The following is a 13,888-nucleotide window of genomic DNA, read 5'->3' as shown; positions in this document are numbered from 1 at the left end:
TTTATTAGACAAGTACATATACACCAACAAGACAGTGTACAAGCGGTGTCACAAGAAAGTTTGTTTTCATTCATAGGCTTCATTGTCTTTCCATCAATACCTGGTGGGCCGGACTAGGCTCAAAATGCCCGGGCCGATTTTTTGTCCCAGTCCAGCCCTGGAACCAGTGGATTATTTTTTAGAGTGACTGCAAACAAGGGGGCTTCCATCAGTGGGCCATGGGCTCAGTTACCATTGTGTCATCTCATTTGGTGATAGATAATGACTTAACAGACATATATTGAAATGAAAATCTTTGAGATTAGAACTCGAAGTAGGATTTTGACTGCAGGATACTTGTAACAGAGTATTTTTTTTGTATCTGTACTTTTACTTTTAAATCTGTAAAGGTTTTGAGTACTTCCTCCACCACTGGCAACAAATGTGCTTCCACGGAAAGTAAACAGTGAGAAATATGAGATAAAACGAGGCACTGCAGATCACAAAAACTTGAGCCAGTCATTGTTCACAGTTACATGATAAATGACCCTCCACCTACCAGGAAGCAGACCAAATATTGCTCATATATCCCAGAGGGAGAAAACTGTTGCCATATTCTGTAGTACAGAAGTAACAGACACTTGCACAGTATCCAGTCACCTCTGTCAATGTGTCCAATGTTGTTCTTTCCATTCACTGAACATTGGTATTTTCTATGACTATTAACAGCATTAGTCAAGTCCAGTCAGTTTTATTTCCACAGCTCAGAATCACAAACTTGCCTCAGATGTCTTTTACAATCTGTACAAAATCCTCAGACTCTTGATTTGGGATGAAGAACGACTCAAGGAGACTCCAGGAGCAGCCACAGAGGAGAGATCCATCTTTCAGGAGTGGCATCATTTACAGGGAAGTCTTAAATAAGCCATTGTCTGCTTTTCATCACAAAGTCCTTCAAGGTTTCTGTCCATCAGTTGGCGTCCTTGGAAAACAGCCGCCCACCTCCACCACGTCCGGCCATCCTTCATAAATGTTGGTTTTCTTGTCATTAACAGCTTGCTGACATGTCAACAGGGAAGAAGGGACATTTGTTTTGTTTTGTTGTATTTCTTTTATTAAATTCTTACTTTTAGCGCATTTTAAAATAGACGGTCTTTTCTGACACAAATAGAACAGGATGACTAACCTTCTCAAAGAGGCTTTTGTTTCCTGTCCCTGCTCTTCCAGCAAACACCCAGCTATCTCTGTGTTTCACAGACTTGATCAAAGTGCTTCCCATTCCGGCAAACACCTCCCTCATTTCCTTTGTCATCCTGCCACAAAGCAGTAGAAAAAGGGTCATGTTGTGAGATGTGAAATTATTTTAGCTGTTGAATCACAGAGACCTGGACTTACTTTTTTGTCACATCGTCAAACGAGGCCACGAAGACGATCATACCGGGTGTTATCTCCGTCAGGTACGCCATGATGTCTTCTGGGTCTTTTATCAGGGGAATTTAAACAAACAAATAAACAACAAATAACTTCTTTTTAAGCTTTCAATATTTTTCAAATTGGAAACAAGGTTAAAAAACAAAAAAAAACCCTCTTACTTCCATCTTTCATATTAAGGTAGCCAAACTTTTCCACAATTCCACTTTCACCTAAGGGTGGAGACAAAAAACGCATACAACAACGATTATTTGGTCATCAACAACAAAAAGAAACTCATCTCAGCTGTTCTGGAGCTTTTGATCATATCACATGATACTCATCAGCAGATTGTTGTGGAAGAGAAGTTAGTCAGTAGAGTCTCAACATCAGTTACAGTTACGACTGAGCTACAATGGCTGACGGTGCGACTAAACCCAAACGACCTCGTTATGATTCCCAAAAACGGCAAGACAAAACTCGAGGCAAAGCGAGGGTCTATATAGGAGATGCTTTTGAACGGTGGAGACGGTTGAAAGTGGAGAAGAACTTGAAATTGGATGTCAAAGTGACTACTCTTCTCCTCGACAGGTAAGCTTTAGCCAAAGTTGGCTAACTAGCACGGCAACCTCGAATCTGTAGGGGAGGGGGGGCGGACACGACTTGCGGCAGTATTTTGAATTTGAGTGCAGTAACCGTTTTGGCCACATTCTTACATACAGCGCCTTTAAGGATGTGGCTCTAATTTCTCTCTAAGACGCTTTACTTGTTTTAAAAAAACTCCATCTCCTGATGGATCATGTAATATGATCAACACATTCTCAGTCCAACCTCATCACATACCGACGTTTGATCATAGACCTTCCACATCCAGTTACGACGTGCAAGGTGCCCTGGTTGCATTGGTTGTTGACTAAGAAATGTTCTGGGGCGCTGTGTCAAGTTCTGCCTGCTACTTGCATTGTCTTTTTTAAAATACACTTACCGTTTACATACAGTCTCTTTCAAAATAAACACACTACATCAGTACAACAACACGGGGTTTTTTTCTTCATCAACAAAAGCATGTGATTAGGTTTACGAAAAAAGAAGAGGGTTCAGTTTTATGATCTTAGTGGACACAAACGCCGCTCTCAGGTGAAAGTCGGTGTTTGTTTGACCCATCCACAACCCCTTCCAGCCACCCTACTCGGACTTTTGCCGCCTTAACTTTCGTTCTTGTCCTGCCGCATTTCCCCCTGATGCCACAGAGCGCCGTTAAACTATAACAGCGATCAGCCACGTATCATGCCAGCGTTAAAGGACAGCTTTTTTTGCCAGTGTCTGATACTGCAAGCGTCGGATTTAAACGACTGCGGAGTGAGACTGGGCTCCTAAATTAAGCTAAAGTTGTTAACTTTTGCTCAAATTTTCTGAAACTGTCACTGTATCCGCACAGTAGCACATAAGATAGATGAGATGATCTGGTGGAGAAAAAAAAACCTGTTTCCAACATGGCAGCCGGAGCAAACTTTCTAATTTTACAGCTAAACAGTACACTAAAATATGTTTCTGAAAACATCTAAGGTAGGAAATAGGCAATGCAGTGACAGAATCTTGATTCATATTTGATCAGAGCTGCCTAGTTTGACAGTTTGACTGAAGTTTACGATCATTGATTGACATGACTAACAGCGATACAGACTCCTCGGCTTGTTTTCGGTGCACCGCAGTGGATTCTAGGGTCAATAGAAGGAGGAGGAGGGACATGATTTCCATTGATTATCTGTCTCTTGTAATATTTTGTAGACGTAGTGACAATTTCAGCAAATATGACATTTTCATAAAGGTTAGCAACTGCAGCTTTAATGGACCTTTAGGCAAGATTGTACCATCGGCTGCTGTTCCCATGGGCTCAAAACTATTAACAATTACCTTTCAAAGAATCTTTTAAAGAAAGTTACAGCACACTAGTACTTTATGAAATCTGTCTTTACTCACCATTTACCACCACAATGTTCAGTCCTGGTCCCACATTATTCAACACATGACTCATAATTCTGTTGAGAAACCAATGAGGTTGTCACACAAGGTCGCACACATTTCCATCCTCCATTAACTCAGGCACTGCCATATCAAACACGTACATTTTACCATCAAAACAGATCTTTGGCCCGACAATATTAGCTGCTCCGCTCCGGATGTGTAAAGCAAAGTGGTCAGGTGGACAGGCTCTGGAAAGGCTGCACTTTGCCTCGGCTGTTTTTGTATCTGAAAATGGTAGAAAAGTACTTCAGATCCTGCAGGAAGTCGCACACACACAGTTGGACGTGGAAGTTGTGTGATGTTTGAAAGATGAGTTCTGTCATGATTGAATATACCTGTTTTGATTTTTGTTGTGATTTGATCGATGTCATTACAGCCTAAAATAAAAGAACGGAGGCAGTATAATTGAGATGTGGCAAATAAAGCTGAAGGAAAAGAGGCAGCTGAGGATTTATGATGTAATAAGGAGAAATGAGCTCACCAAAAACACTTCTTGCTGTCTCCCGCACATCAAATGACTTGATGGCGATTCCCCACGTTATCATGAGGACAACAATTACAGCAGCAAAGTGCAAACCAGCTGCCAACCACAAAGAGTAGATGGATGAAAGTTTGCAGACATGCGACCAAACTGTTTTTGAAATAAAGTGAAATCTCACCTCGGCATCTCATGTCTGCAATAAATCACAGAGCTCTCGGTTCCTAAAAGGAAAAGCTGAGACCTTTGAAGTGCACTCCAAGTATTTCCTGTCAACAAGAAGTACTGTAGATACAGCAGAGCTTTGGTGTCAACTCATCTGTGTGAACTCGCTCCTGATCACTCTTTGCAACCATGCCTTGTGAAAAGGGTGTTTAGATATGCAAACCAAAGTGTCAGATCTCCACCTCCTTGTGCTACATGAAAAAAACAGGATGTGACATAAATATTATACGTGCACACCCTCTGTGAACTAGATGATCAGGTTTCTCTCTGTTACAATGTCAAATATGGGACGGTGTCCATCAGTAATGGATACTGTTTGCAGTGAACAATGCGGTTTGCAAACAGAAGATTTACAAAGCTTGTGGGCAAACAAGCATCTGAAACCTGGAGAGGTAATGACACATAGAGGAGGAAAAAAGGACACATGCTTCATATTTCAAATTGAATGTGTAAGTGAAAAACAAATGCTTAAAGAATCCCTGTGTCATTTATCAGTTTTCTATTTGTATGTAAATTTTAGTAAATCCCATATGATGTGTGGCGTTATCTGCATAAAACTGCTGATGTACAGAAAATGTTAGACTGTCAAATAAAGCCTCCACGAAAACAGGTAAATAAGCACGAAAAAGGCACAAAATCTGCTCAGAAACTAAAAACACAGTAGAGCCAAATGAGGAATCTTTTTACAAAACATTTCACCTTCATTTTACCTGTACCTGCTTTTCAAAGGAAACCCTTCCAAGAGGGCAAGAGGGAGTTACGGTTGCCACAAATCCACAACATACACAGGCCACTCTAGCCTCTGTTGTATTTGTCAAGACTTAAGTCATTAAAGTCAGTATTCCTGATGAATGGACAACCCTGTTTGCACAGTTCAAATGGTGAAAGGCATGATAATCCCTTAAAGCAGAGGCCGAGCCCTCGTGTCAGTCAGCGTCTGCCCTCCTGAACCCTGAACAGTAGCTGAGTCTGAGCTTTGGCCTGCCTGGAGGGGTCTAAAAACTAAAAAAGCATTTCCCTGCAGGCAGTAATGAACTGATGTTATGACTGTTATTAAAGTTACTGTTGCCAGATCATAATAAGGTCATAATTTATCCATCAAAAGACAGTTGAGTAGCTGATTAGGGAATTAAAGCCTCGGCGTGGCCATATTTTGACAAATGAACTACACAGATGGCCGACAAATTACAGCAAAAACCAACACGGAATGTATTAAACAGTTTTCAGTGCACTGTATGGGAACTGAAACAGGGCTCCTCTATGAGACAGAAACTCAAGATTATGTCACCTTAAAGCTTGAGTAGGCAGTTTAATTTTGGCATCATTTGGCAAGAATCACATAATAAAGTTATTGCATATTGGAATTCAAGTGGACTTCTGCACCTTCTCTCGGCTCTGTTTCAGGCTTCAGAAAATCTAGGCCGTGACAGGAGACCTTGGCCAATCACAGGTCATTTCAAAGAGAGGGCGTTCCTATTGGCTGGTCTTAAAAAGCTAACGCACATGCACATCCCATCAGTGTAAACCTGATTTAATGGCGAAGAATCCTGCAGAGAAAATTGCTATTCTAGCCTCAGTACAAACTGCCTACACTGAAGAGCAGCCCAAAAAAGGAAGACAAGCTTATCAAAAAGAGAGTCTAAAAGAGATTCTGACAATAACCAAAATAAAATGTGTCAATATCGGTGAAGCGCTTCAAAGATGGAGAGAAAAAGTTGACAACAGTTTAGCATTCTGATAACCAGAGCCAAAGGCTTGGCGGCTGCGTCTTCATGCATCTTCATGCTCAGTCATTATTTCAAGGTCCACACAGTTTAATACATTCAGCCTCATATTTGCATTTGACCATGTCGTCAAGCAAGTTTGCTGTCCATTAGTCACTCACGCTACAGTAGGAAACAACACTTCAAAATAAAAGCTCTGTGCCAGACATTCACTTTACTTCAACATAACAATAAAATTAACAAACCTGATACTTGTTGACCATTCAGAATGGGCCTGCGACCCACTTTTGGACCATGACCCACCAGTTGGGAACCACTGTATTAAGAGACCTGGAAACAGTATTGTCTGTGGGGCTCTGTACATTCTATTGAAAGTTGTTTAGTGGTCTATGAAGTCCAAATTGCTCTATTTCTGCAGGGTAAAATTACCCGTATGATCAGCGCTACTTCCACATCATCGGGCCCATGGAGCAGACGCATTAGAGACTTACAGCTGCAGAGCTTGGCCTAGTGCCGCTGAGTGGCTGACTTCCAGTTTAGTGCTCCGCTAGCTTGTATGGGAATATATTTATTTATTCTGCAGGTCTTGTAGACTTTTCAAATGTTATCAGACCGCATGCATTACACCTTGATAGTGGAACAAGTCATTTTGCAGGAGTTGTGACCCTCAAAAAAATGTATCCACTGATTTATAGACATCTCTTTCTCAATGTAAGTCTATGGGAAACACTGTTTTTGGGCCCGATGGCATCATGTAACAGATCCTGGAAATTGCAGTACCACTGTTTGGCCACTTCAAAGCCCACTTCTTGGGGGCTTGGTTTTTGAAGCTAACATTAGCTAGAGCCTTGCATCAGTGTGTCCTTGACCTCACTCCCTACTACTGACTACCTCACCGGCAGGAGAGCAGGCAGCAGCTCCAGAGACGTACCCCCAGCAAGCGCAAACCCCAGCTCTGCGGGGAAGGTGAGCCTAACTCCCTGCTGACTGGAAGTCCGCCTCCCGAGCTGCTGTCCGCTCTTCTCCCAGGGAAGTTGTCCACCATGGTGGGAAACGAGGCGAAGGGATGATGGAGTGAGCGGAGTCTAATTTTCGGTCTGATAAACAGAGAGAGGGGAGAGCAGGACATGGAGGGGTTGAACAAATGTGCTGTGTGCAACTATATAATGACATGAGATTAAATAAATCAGTATAAGGGAAACACTGGGTTACTGTGTGAAGTATATGCATATACCTGTGGTTATCTGGTGGGAGGGGCTTAGGACAGAGAGGTACGAGAGGCAAGCTGCAGATGGAGGGTGTATTTTCAAATTCTGCTGTTTGTGTGTGTGTGTGTGTGTGTGTGTGTGTGTGTGTGTGTGTGTGTGTGTGTGTGTGTGTGTGTGTGTGTGTGTGTGTGTGTGTGGTTTTTTTGCCTTTTTCAGATATCTGCCCACCCCAGCTTTAAACCCCAAACTTTTCAATTTATATTAATTAATCAACAAACTAATTGCCACACAGTGCACACAGGGCCTTTGGGGCCCCAGACAACTGCCCAGTCTGCAACCCAGCTTTAACTATAACAAATTAAGTTTACCAAGATAATTAAAGGACAAAACTAGAAAGCATGTTTCACATTTACAGTACGTGTATGCGCTCACATTAAGATGTTGCTTAGTTACAGTAAATGCCAGGAATATTTTCCTGTCTGACACTTGAAACACTTGTAATTAAATGTTAAAATTAACAAGAGACACACTGTGAATCAAGGTGCAGAATTTTCTCTGGTGTCTGAGCTGAATGGGAATGTTTCCTCCTTTACCCAAACCTTGCTACATACTTTTTAATTTACATGTTTTTGCTCTTTAGTTTATTTTTGTCCCTGTGGCCCCTGATACTGAGTGGACTGTTGGTTAAAACAGGGGGCTGTAAGTGTTACATATGAAGAGATTCACATTATAACAGGAGAAGTTTACAGCATCTTAACTCGAATAATAAGGTGCAATACTACAGAGAACCAGCAGAGGGTCGTTGTGTACCACATTTTACTGATAAGAGGGAACATTAGGCATTCAGAGAATCATATGACTGGATAACAATGTAGGGAAAAACATATCCATGTTTTGTTGCCTCTTGGTAAACAATATGCCCTCCTACGTAAGCAGGAATGATGAAATAAAATATGTCCTTTCTGATGAAGCAGAGATGCTCTTTAGAAAAGAGACAAAAAGAGTGAGAGATGCCGGTCGTGGTTAGACAAGCAGGTGGTGAACACATGAGCCAGTCCACAGGATAAATATATGTTTAATGACTTACATAAATATACACCACAGTATAATTGACATCATTCATACCATCATCAGTAACTGTGGAGCAAACCATATCATTAGATGTTTGCAAAATCTGCAATAATACATTAACTTTATACTCATATGGGATGAAAACACATTGATTCCATTGATTTGTTGATCACACAAACATGAACTTATAAAAAACCCTACTGAATGATCTTCTGATTAATCATTAATGTCACCAGCATCCTGTGACACCAACATCCACATAGTAATGTTCACTCGTGACTCTCTAGCCGAGGGAGTCGCAGGGTGGTTTTTTTCTTCTTTGTGGCAAATGTAGCAATCAAAAAATATCATGCAACGTCACTCAGCCTGGAAGTCCATTAAAGAGTCGGTGGACTCTGAACTCTACAGTAAATTTACTTTAGTGGGTTAATGTTAGCATGAAAAGAGAAATATATTTCAAAGGGAACTACCCAACTGGTGGATAGAGCTGAGTCTGGCTATGTTTAGCTGCAAGTTCATTAGTGCGGTAGAAACATCTGAAATGTCAAATCTCCATGTGATGCTTTGTAGCGGCCGCTTTATTTCATAATTGCTGGAGACGGATTGAATATAAAGGTGTCCATTTGTTATAAAGCAACAACTGCCAGTCAGCTGCATTTATGAAACTGCCCATGAAATACTCCTACAAAAAAGTATTAGAATGAGGTATATTTAACCACACTGAGGCACATTATTATCTTGTTGCTGTTACACCATCACTGAGCAACTATGTCATTTATTTTTGCAGATTTCTTTTTATCGTTCCAGTTTTCAATCTCATATTTTACTACTGTACTGTATGTATTCATGTGGCAATAATAGCAGAGATGGATATTTTAAATAGATTCATGCCAGAGTTAATCATCTTATTCTCAAGTCAGCTGACATGAGCATTTTATAAAGAATGTGAAGATATGTCATGCTGACGGGGGCGCACACAGTCTAATACTTGTATTAAAATGAGACAGTTTACAATGTCCCGGTGTGAGAGTGGAGGTAGTGCATCAGGTCTGTGATTCAGCTTTAAGCTGCCAATCATGTGGCTCTATGCTGTTAATTGTGATTAGTTTGTCCAAATACTGTCGGTGGAACACGGGTAACAGTGTGATCCTCACAAGACGGCGCTCACGAAACATTTAACATGGCGTGACGTGAACTTCTCTATATGAGCAGTGAAAGTATGAAGAATCTGAGCAGTGGGATGTTGATTCTCAGTGGGATCAGAAGCACTAGTTTCTCTCTTTCTTTCACATAACCAGATCACTTTATCAGGAGTGTATGGGTTTGGTTTCAGGAGAGAGGGGTGCAGGAAGTCAGAGATACTTAAAAAGTCAATGCTGTTTCCAGCATTTTGAGTAATTGCATCAATCCAGAAAATAACCTGCTTTAAAACTTTTGCTGCTTATTGTTATGTAACAAAAAATGTTATCACCACTTCCATTATCACAACTGGATTTCAACAGTTGGGTAAGTTAGACAACTGTTTTTGGTGAGTACCTCTGTAAAACTGTAAAGTGAAGTGATAGTATTTCACTTCCACAAAGCTGTCAAACTGCAGCAGACGTCAAGACATCCTGACTTTCAGTCCTGATTCTGGATCTCAACATCTCAAAATACCAAATCTATATCGCAGCTACATCAGGTTTTATTTTGTCAAACTTCAGAAGCTTCTCCACAGTCACAGAAGAAATTAAATTACTGTTTTCACCTTGATGTGTAAAAGTGTTACTTCAAAAGGTCCAGTGTGTAGGATTGTGTAGGGACCTCATCTATAAAGATCACCATGTTGCACTGCCATGTTTCCAGATGTAGCCCAGAATGGACAAACCAAACACTTGGTGTGTCTCAAATCACATACTTCCGTCGGTACACTTCCATGTAGTATACTATGTGCACTTTGTACTCATTGGCGTAGTGCGCAAATTTCAACAGGGTAGTGTCTCAAACCAAACACGGCCGTTGTGCACTCGCCAGGAATGACGACCGCAAATTAGCTAGTTAGCAAACTAGCATTAGCATTCGCGTTATCGTTCGCGGTACCAAATCATTACAGACTGCTAAATTAACCCAATAAACATACTGCTGGCTTATATCTGATAACAGTATAGTGGTGCTTGGTGCAAAAAACACATGTATTTGTACAATGCAGTGACGTTCACGGTCGCACAGTCCTCGGCCGCCATTTCCAGTTTGAAAAGTGGTCCTTCCCCTTCTGCTACGTAGCCAAGATGGCGACCATTGAGGGTGATAAGTGTCCATACAGTTCCACATTCAACTTCTTGACCGTTTTGAGTGCACCATCGGGGTACTCATGGTGCACTGCATTTTTCCATACTTCTCAGTGTGAACGCACTTATGCCTCTAAAATATTAAGTGTAAGTACAGAAGTACGTGATTTGAGACACAGCATCTGTCTCTGGATAAGGGCAATTCACGTTTTCGCATCAGGAAACGTAGTTAGCAGCCACTTAGCGACCAGGGCGTTGGAGAAACACAGAATTTTTCTCCAACATGAAACTGTTTTATTCAGGGTTTTTATGGGTTTAAATCACCTGATATGTTTGTTTTAAAGAGAAGGAGACCTTTGCAGATAATTTGGCTCACAGTAAAAACCTCCTGAGCATCTGGACTTTGAGTTATTAAAGAAAAAAAGTGAGCACGCCTTAGCAGGTGTTGCACTAGTTGCCCGTCTCTAATGTGCCAAACAGCATAGGAGAAACGGTGATTTGTAACATGAAACTGCTTTATTCAGTGTTTTTACTGGTTTTAATCACCATGAAAATTTGTTTTAGACAGGAGGAGACCTCTGTGGATAATTCGGCTCACGGTAAAAACCTCCTGACCATCTGGGACAGAAATATGGTGAGCACACATTTGCAGGTGCTGGGCAAGCATGCCTTTTTAAAGTGCCAAACAGCATCAGAGAAACACTAAATTGTAAAATGAAACTGCTTTATTGAGTGTTTTTACTGGATTTAATCACCATGTCCATTTGTTTTAGAGAGGAGGAGACCTCTGTGAATAATTCGGCTCCCAGTAAAAACCTCCTGAACAATAAACACTGAAGGAATTATAACCAGGAGACGTTTCAGCTGGTTGCAATTTGCAATCCTCACCACTAGATGCCACTAAATACCTCTAAATCTTACACACTGGACCTTTAAAAGATATTTTTAACCCATCAGTGTTTGTGATGTTATAGATAACTCAATATTTCACATTAAGCATGACGAAATAACACTCTGATAATAATAAAAGCGAGACCATGAATACAAATACAGAAACATAAAGCACACAATAGGTGTAACTGATTGATTAGTCAGTCGTCACGTAATTAAATCAACTACTTTATGGCTGATTAATTGTTTTGGTTACTGTTCAAGCACAAATACCAAACATTTGCTAGTTCCAGCTTCTAAAATGTGAAAATGTGTTGCTTTCCCTTGTCCTAAAATTTAGTTTGGTACTGTTGTTTGAACAGAACCTTAGGAAACTGTGATGGGTATTTTTTTTCTATGATTAATCTATGATGAAAATAATCACCAGCTGCAGCCCTAAAGCACACACTTCATCCACAATAAACTATTTCACAGTGAGTCCAGCAGCATCCCCGTCTGAGATTTATTCCAAAAGATCCTGTCACGAGGGAAAAAAAGGAAGTTACAAATGACATGTGAAGTGATGAGGAAAGTTACAGCAGTGTCAACCTGTACGGTGGGACGGATGACAGCGAAAGCGACAATCAGGGAAGCCACGATGCACTGACCTCGTCTGACTCCTCTCCCACTGTGCAGGGCCCCCTGTCGCCTTCCCCCTCTGTCACTGCTGAACCCTGATCCTCCATCCGCCTCAGCTGGGAGTATCTGTATGTCGCCTCACTGGAGAAAAAAAGCCACATGACAGACCGGGTTGATGTGTTTTTACCGCCGCAAGAATTTTAAATAATCTCATTAAAGCTCATTAACGAAGTCTGCTTACTTGACTGGGAAGCAGTATTTTCGGATGATCAATACAGCAGCAAGTACTGCCGCCACAGAGACGAAGATCACCGATGCAATGATCCCAGGGTGAAGCCTTAACCCGGCCTAAAAAGACAAATGAATCCAATAAGATCTAACAGTGGGGTAGTTAAAGAGCCCATAAACCTAACAGCTGAGTTCATGATGTGTGGCTCAGATAAAAAAGGAAATACGGGCAGGAGATATGACAGCTGAACAGCGTGTGTGTTATGGATCACGCTGCTGAACGACCCAAAAGCTCAACAGCAGGGGTGTGAATCACGGGCCAAGCAGGGAAATTGATGCAATTTTGACAACAAATGTTGAGTCACATCAGAACTGTGATCACCAGCCCGTATAAGTCAGAGTTATGCACAAGATCACAGGCAATGTTGGGAGCAGAGTGCAAAAACTTTAATCTTTATAGTGATAATTAGGATTAACACAGCCAAAAAGTTGCAATTCAACAATTAATCACACGTGAGGAGGTGTCAGATATGAAGAACAATGGAAGTATGATGAGATATGACACATTTGTGACACAATAGGATCAGAAATACTTAACTGTTCCCAGGAGGGAAATTAAAGTATGTTACAGCTTCTCTTAAATATATAGGCATTGGGAAATTAGAAGAAAAATAGAAAGAAAAAATGTAAAGATATGTGTATTATGCTACAATATAACAAAATAAATCTGAAAATAATTTTAAAAAATGAGACAGTGCCACAGTGTGAATAAAAAAAATAAAAAATGAAAATAAAAAAAATCTGAGAAATGAGATCTGTAAGTGTTGCCAGAATAAAAAATATAATAGCTGAAATAACAGTTTTAACGCTTGAGTACTGCACCGTTGAGCTATTGTACAGATTACTGTGAAGTCAGTGAGACTACTGCACAGCTGAAGATATACTTAAAGGCTACATAAATGATGGGGTGTACCCGCTGACAAGGGAAATATCCACATTATTTTATAACGTCAATATATTTTTGGCCTTTGTCACTCCCTTATGATACTCGATCTTTATGTACGGTGCTAAAAGTGTAGCTGAAAGTATCTTTCAATGCCAGATTTGCAGCTTCCTGTAAAATTCATCAAGGATATGCAGTCTGTGCAGATACATGATGACTGGACGTGGATGCAAGAACCAAAAGTCAGCCATATCTAGTATTATTACAGTATTTCTTTATGAATTTATGTTATTTTATTTAATTTTATAACATTATGGCACTGGATGAAGTGAGGAAATATAGTGAGTATTGTGCAATAACATTAAGTGTGTTTCTCTGAAATGTATGGGTTTAATAATCCCATTATATCAGCCTGTGTGTGATTCTTCAAAGAACTAAATAGGGATAACATGCCTATGGTTGTGCCTCCACATACTGTGTCAACACGTTTAACCAGCTTCATGTTAAACCTAATAGACGCAGCCACACACACACACACACACACACACACACACACACACACACACACACACACACACACACAGTGTGGGCCTGCATGTGTGTATGGATTTAATGACAACCAACTCTTACACCATGATCATCATAATAACTTGTTTGTGTCTTTGCATGTTCAAGGTTATATGCGCAGACAGGCGACAATTACAGCAGGAGTTTAACATTTAACGGACCTACTTCCCTTAAGTCTGTCCATATTTACCTGCTGTGCTGACATCCTCGCGACTTGAGAGGCTGGTTAACCTTCTGTCATTATGGATCAATAA

At 40.7% G+C, this 13,888-nt stretch overlaps 1 protein-coding gene across 1 annotated transcript; it reads right to left on the bottom strand.

The window, feature by feature from the left end:
- Window positions 1-6: 6 nt before the first annotated feature.
- Window positions 7-5,868, bottom strand: si:dkeyp-67f1.2 (uncharacterized protein LOC556106 homolog). Its single transcript, XM_050038165.1, has 9 exons — window positions 4,074-5,868; window positions 3,896-3,994; window positions 3,750-3,791; window positions 3,516-3,639; window positions 3,370-3,428; window positions 1,572-1,622; window positions 1,375-1,459; window positions 1,166-1,292; window positions 7-1,038 (listed from the first exon to the last, which is right to left on the bottom strand). The coding sequence occupies exons 1-9, from the start codon at window positions 4,084-4,086 to the stop codon at window positions 934-936; spliced, it is 705 nt and encodes a 234-aa protein (XP_049894122.1). The 5' UTR covers window positions 4,087-5,868; the 3' UTR covers window positions 7-933.
- Between the last annotated feature and the right edge of the window lie 8,020 nt (window positions 5,869-13,888).

The sequence above is a fragment of the Epinephelus moara genome, chromosome 24 (assembly GCF_006386435.1).
Source record: "Epinephelus moara isolate mb chromosome 24, YSFRI_EMoa_1.0, whole genome shotgun sequence".
Classification (NCBI taxonomy): Eukaryota; Metazoa; Chordata; class Actinopteri; order Perciformes; family Serranidae; genus Epinephelus; species Epinephelus moara.
This window is presented reverse-complemented; position numbering and strand designations above follow the sequence as displayed.